Source organism: Ixodes scapularis, unplaced genomic scaffold (assembly GCF_016920785.2).
Source record: "Ixodes scapularis isolate PalLabHiFi unplaced genomic scaffold, ASM1692078v2 PGA_scaffold9__187_contigs__length_104089568, whole genome shotgun sequence".
Classification (NCBI taxonomy): Eukaryota; Metazoa; Arthropoda; class Arachnida; order Ixodida; family Ixodidae; genus Ixodes; species Ixodes scapularis.
The window spans coordinates 98685098-98691921 of record NW_024609884.1 but is presented as its reverse complement, the minus strand read 5'-3'; the positions used below and the strand labels follow the sequence as shown (position 1 = coordinate 98691921).

The window sequence follows — 6824 nt, the reverse complement described above, 5'->3', positions numbered from 1 at the left end:
CCGGGCCACCACAATTCAAATAGGCGGCGAAATCAGGGCACCCCTTTACCTGCCGATCACATTGAACGCCGAGAAGCTGGTGGAAAGGACTGCGCCCCGAGCCCTGGTGTATCCAAACAATACAAGGAAACATCAACGGCCGGGTGATCAGGGACCTTGCAACGTGTACTTACAACTCAAAACTATGCCGGACAGGTGGAAAGCTCGGACACAGATGCCAGCGGCCAGCCTACGTACTGATGTCCCCTGTGACTAACTTTCAGAACGTGAAAGGGCATTTTTTAAACCTGTAGCAGACGATATCGTTGATACACCCGTAGCAGATGAAATACTTGGCGAGCGCGGGCGGCGCGGCCGACCGGTGGCGCAACGGAGTGATACAAAAGTGCAGGCGAGATCGCGTGACCTATTGCCGGCGTGTGATTGGCTCCGGCCACACGTAGGTTTGGCTGCGCTCGAAAGGAAGCTGAAACGAAGTATAGTAAGCTTTTCATGCACAAAAGGAGTAATACGGAACGACATCGACCACCAGTGAAAGTGATTGGAAAATGGGCATGAGGAGTATTTTCAGTTCCTTATTTTATCGTAATACTCGCTCACGAGCAGTTAGGCCTAACCCTGGAAGAAAAGGCAGTTGCTATTTTTATGATTTTTGCAACAGAATGGACTGGTTCTGCGCTACGATTTTTATTTCTAGTGTACAAAAGGTAAGCACCGACTACGTGACTGCCCCAAAACATTTCGCGTTCGGCATGGACAGAAAAAAGTGAAATACAGAGATGTCTGTCTCTTGTATCCTTTTCTACCTCTGTATTTCACGTTTTCCTCTCCAAAGTTCTGCTGGCCCTATCCTGCTATAATAGATATTTTACAAACACTAAATATTTGCCGTCCCCACTCGAGTTTGCGTTTAGTCGATGTGTGTCGTGTTCAACCATTTTTTTTAGGACACTATGAGCTTAAAATGTTCGTGGTTATCCTTTGGAGATGGCATCTTTCTTAGGTCTTCGAGAGAAATTACAGAGCAAAACTATTATTCTTGCCCTTCTTGCAGGCTACTTCTGCGTTGCACTACCATCCAAAATCCCAGGAATCGGGCACCGCTTGAGTTACATCTTCTTCAGGAAATCATCAGACTCTCTGAAAAAAAAAAAAGTTAAATAGCACCCTTCTTTTATTGACACGAGTATAATAGGTTCGACAATCGTACTGAGACGAAAGGAAAGCAGTTAAGAGTTACTGCCCCAGTCCCTTCCTGCCCAAACTGGTCTTTGCTACGGTCACGCCTGAATTTTAAAAAAAGCTGCCTTATGGCTTGAAACCAGCTTTCGCACTCGCAAACTGTTTTTAATCCACAAAAGCATGGAAGGTTATTTTACCCCTAATAAATTAGGCTTACCGCCCGGAAGGATAACGTTGGCGTTGTAGAAGTCCTCATCTTCGTCGTCGGCAAAATCTGAAAGTCAGTAGGCCTCGTATAGCCGGGTCGCGTTCAAGTCGGCAGCATTTCGAGGCGTGAACTTCTTTACCAGGGAAGTGGGAAAAATCAATTGCACACCATCAGTGAACTTAACATAAGCATGCATTTCGCATGGATCTATTGCGTGATACCTACGTTGCATGACAACAAAACTCCAAAACGCGCAAGAGAACAAAAAAACCCAACGCACGCTACAGCAAGTACGACGCAGTGTTGTTAGACGGATAAAACAAAAGTCAGCAGATTGATCCACAAAAAGTAAGTAAATTTGCACAAAAATCAGTAGATTTTACGAAATCTGTTTTTTGCCGTGTTTTGCTATTTCCATTAAACAACACTTCGAAGAAATATTAGAGTAATAAATAACATGGTAATAAACACACAAAAAAAGACTAGTGAGCAATTCTTTATTGAGGATAAAATGAAATGACACCGCAAATATTTTTCTTTTTTTTTAGCATTGAGTACTTTTGCGATTTCGAGGATTATTCTTTAAAATCAAGACTGAGCTACTGTTGTGATCAACAGAATGGAGCGACAGTGCGACGTCCACCTGTCGTTATTATTGAAACGAAACTGAAACAGGATGTTCCGGCAAGTGCGCGCGTACATGTCCAAGGAACGTCCTCTGCAGGCTGGCATCTTTCCTTACTTTGGCTGTGGAAGGTTCTTGAAGTACCACTGCCGGCGAAGAACACTGTTGAGACTACGCGTCGTCTGCTACGGGCGTATTTCTTTTTCACCTGACTCAAAGTTTGCGTTCAAGTGACCTTTCCTGTTTCTTTTTCCAGCTCGAAGTGGGTGACTCTGGGTGACTCTTATTCCTGGTCGACGCCGAGATGGTTCAAAACCAGTGCGTTGTTTGGCGATACTGCCCGAACCCGCCTGACTCAAACAGCAAACACAAACTTTTTTTTTTTTTGTCTTTACATAGAAATATTACATAGTACCAGGGCACGGTCGCACGGTGTACGAGGTGTCCTGGAGTTTCATTTTTGTTTAGCCGTCAGCATCCAATCCAATGCATCGTGCTCTTGGCGGTAACGGGGTTTACGGGACGCGCACCGGCTGTTTCGTGCACAACTTATTTAGTGTCGAGGGCTAATGTCTCTTACATTCTACGTTGACGTCGGATATATTCGTGATATGGCTACTCCGGGACAAAGAATGAAACGACGGAAGCTATATCTAAATGCAGATGAGCCGTACGTCATACCGCTTTCAATTTATGTTACCAGGCGACTCATGGAGCTGGGTGCGTTAACACCGCTAAACCTTCGAACCGCGGCTAAGGTAGCTTGCCGACTGCAACCAGTTACAGTAACAATTCAGACGCCTATGACCAAGGAGTGGACGTTGGCTCTGTTGTCGGAGGGCTTCCGAGCAGTGATGAATGTTCGTCCGAAGGAAGAGAAGCAAACATAGAAATCAGCTCAACTGACAAAAATGACAATTCTTTGAATGTTGAACGCCTTGGTGATAGGGGGCGGAACTGAAGTCAGTCGAATACCTCGCGGGACACATTGACGACGAGGTGTCAGGACCGGAGTCAAGCGAAGACTTCGCGGAACACGTTGACGATGAGCTGTCGGGATCAGAATCAAGCGAAGACCTATCGGAACATGTTGACGACGAAATGCGGGGACCTAGTGGAACACATGGACGACGAAGTGTCGGGAGCGGAGTCAGGCGAATACCTATCAAAACACGTTGACGGCGAAGTGCGGGGACTGGAGTCAAGCGAGGACCGAGTGGTACACATGGACGACGAAGTGTCGGGACCGAAGTCAAGCGATGACCTAGTGGATCACATTGACGACGAAGTGTCGGGACCGGAGTCAAACAAATACCTATCAGAACACGTTGACGGCGAAGTGCGGGGACCGGAGTCAAGCGAGGACCTAGTGGTACACATGGACGACGAAGTGTCGGGACCGAAGTCAAGCGATGACCTAGTGGATCACATTGACGACGAAGTGTCGGGATCGGGGTCAAGCAAATACCTATCAGAACACGTTGACGGCGAAGTGCGGGGACTGGAGTCAAGCGAGGACCGAGTGGTACACATGGACGACGAAGTGTCGCGACCGAAGTCAAGCGATGACCTAGTGGATCACATGGACGACGAAGTGTCGGGACCGGAGTCAAGCAAATACCTATCAGAACACGTTGACGGCGAAGTGCGGGGACCGGAGTCAAGCGAGGACCTAGTGGTACACATGGACGACGAAGTGTTGGGACCGGAGTCAAGCGATGACCTAGTGGAACACATTGACGACGAAGTGTCGGGATCGGGGTCAAGCAAATACCTATCAGAACACGTTGACGGCGAAGTGCGGGGACTGGAGTCAAGCGAGGACCGAGTGGTACACATGTACGACGAAGTGTCGGGACCGAAGTCAAGCGATGACCTAGTGGATCACATGGACGACGAAGTGTCGGGATCGGGGTCAAGCAAATACCTATCAGAACACGTTGACGGCGAAGTGCGGGGACTGGAGTCAAGCGAGGACCGAGTGGTACACATGGACGACGAAGTGTCGGGACCGAAGTCAAGCGATGACCTAGTGGATCACATTGACGACGAAGTGTCGGGATCGGGGTCAAGCAAATACCTATCAGAACACGTTGACGGCGAAGTGCGGGGACCGGAGTCAAGCGAGGACCTAGTGGTACACATGGACGACGAAGTGTCGGGACCGAAGTCAAGCGATGACCTAGTGGATCACATTGACGACGAAGTGTCGGGACCGGATTCAAGCAAATACCTATCAGAACACATTGACGGCGAAGTGCGGGGACTGGAGTCAAGCGAGGACCGAGTGGTACACATGGACGACGAAGTGTCGGGACCGAAGTCAAGCGATGACCTAGTGGATCACATGGACGACGAAGTGTCGGGACCGGAGTCAAGCAAATACCTATCAGAACACGTTGACGGCGAAGTGCGGGGACTGGAGTCAAGCGAGGACCGAGTGGTACACATGGACGACGAAGTGTTGGGACCGGAGTCAAGCGATGACCTAGTGGAACACATTGAGGACGAAGTGTCGGGATCGGGGTCAAGCGAAGACCTATCAGAACATGTTGACGACGAAGTGCGGGGACCGGAGTCAAGCGAGGTCCTAGTGGTACACATGGACGACGAAGTGTCGGGATCAAAGTCAAGTGAAGACCTATCGGAACATGTTGACGACGAAGTGCGGGGTCCGGAGTCAAGCGATGACCTAGTGGAACACATTGACGACGAAGTGTCGGGATCAGAGCCAAGCGATGACCTATCAGAACACGTTGACGGCGAAGTGCGGGGACCGAAGTCAAGCGATGACCTAGTGGAACTCATTGACGACGAAGTGTCGGGACCGGAGTCAAGCGAATACCTATCAAAACACGTTGATGGCGAAGTGCGGGGACTGCAGTCAAGCGAGGACCGAGTGGTACACATGGACGACGAAGTGTCGGGACCGAAGTCAAGCGATGACCTAGTGGATCACATTGACGATGAAGTGTCGGGACCGGAGTCAAGCGAATACCTATCAGAACACGTTGACGGCGAAGTGCGGGGACCGGAGTCAAGCGAGGACCTAGTGGTACACATGGACGACGAAGTGTTGGGACCGGAGTCAAGCGATGACCTAGTGGAACACATTGACGACGAAGTGTCGGGATCGGAGTCAAGCGAAGACCTATCAGAACATGTTGACGACGAAGTGCGGGGACCGGAGTCAAGCGAGGACCTAGTGGTACACATGGACGACGAAGTGTCGGGATCAAAGTCAAGCGAAGACCTATCGGAACATGTTGACGACGAAGTGCGGGGACCGGAGTCAAGCGATGACCTAGTGGTACACATGGACGACGAAGTGTCGGGATCAAAGTCAAGTGAAGACCTATCGGAACATGTTGACGACGAAGTGCGGGGTCCGGAGTCAAGCGATGACCTAGTGGAACACATTGACGACGAAGTGTCGGGACCGGAGACAAGCGAATACCTATCAGAACACGTTGACGGCGAAGTGCGGCGACCGGAGTCAAACGATGACCTAGTGGATCACATTGACGACGAAGTGTCGGGACCGAAGTCAAGCGATGACCTAGTGGATCACATTGACGATGAAGTGTCGGGACCGGAGTCAAGCGAATACCTATCAGAACACGTTGACGGCGAAGTGCGGGGACCGGAGTCAAGCGAGGACCTAGTGGTACACATGGACGACGAAGTGTTGGGACCGGAGTCAAGCGATGACCTAGTGGAACACATTGACGACGAAGTGTCGGGATCGGAGTCAAGCGAAGACCTATCAGAACATGTTGACGACGAAGTGCGGGGACCGGAGTCAAGCGAGGACCTAGTGGTACACATGGACGACGAAGTGTCGGGATCAAAGTCAAGCGAAGACCTATCGGAACATGTTGACGACGAAGTGCGGGGACCGGAGTCAAGCGATGACCTAGTGGTACACATGGACGACGAAGTGTCGGGATCAAAGTCAAGTGAAGACCTATCGGAACATGTTGACGACGAAGTGCGGGGTCCGGAGTCAAGCGATGACCTAGTGGAACACATTGACGACGAAGTGTCGGGATCAGAGCCAAGCGATGACCTATCAGAACACGTTGACGGCGAAGTGCGGGGACCGAAGTCAAGCGATGACCTAGTGGAACTCATTGACGACGAAGTGTCGGGACCGGAGTCAAGCGAATACCTATCAAAACACGTTGATGGCGAAGTGCGGGGACTGCAGTCAAGCGAGGACCGAGTGGTACACATGGACGACGAAGTGTCGGGACCGAAGTCAAGCGATGACCTAGTGGATCACATTGACGATGAAGTGTCGGGACCGGAGTCAAGCGAATACCTATCAGAACACGTTGACGGCGAAGTGCGGGGACCGGAGTCAAGCGAGGACCTAGTGGTACACATGGACGACGAAGTGTTGGGACCGGAGTCAAGCGATGACCTAGTGGAACACATTGACGACGAAGTGTCGGGATCGGAGTCAAGCGAAGACCTATCAGAACATGTTGACGACGAAGTGCGGGGACCGGAGTCAAGCGAGGACCTAGTGGTACACATGGACGACGAAGTGTCGGGATCAAAGTCAAGCGAAGACCTATCGGAACATGTTGACGACGAAGTGCGGGGACCGGAGTCAAGCGATGACCTAGTGGAACACATTGACGACGAAGTGTCGGGATCAGAGTCAAGCGAAGACCTATCGGAACATGTTGACGACGAAGTGCGGGGACCGGAGTCAAGCGATGACCTAGTGGAACACATGGACGACGAAGTGTCGGGACCGGAGACAAGCGAATACCTATCAGAACACGTTGACGGCGAAGT

At 50.7% G+C, this 6824-nt stretch overlaps 1 protein-coding gene across 1 annotated transcript; it reads left to right on the top strand.

Moving 5' to 3' along the window:
• The first annotated feature begins 3060 nt into the window (after positions 1 to 3060).
• LOC8029413 lies at positions 3061 to 6139 on the top strand. Its single transcript, XM_042287473.1, has 2 exons — positions 3061 to 6006; positions 6071 to 6139. The coding sequence occupies exons 1-2, from the start codon at positions 3061 to 3063 to the stop codon at positions 6137 to 6139; spliced, it is 3015 nt and encodes a 1004-aa protein (XP_042143407.1).
• Positions 6140 to 6824: the final 685 nt, after the last annotated feature.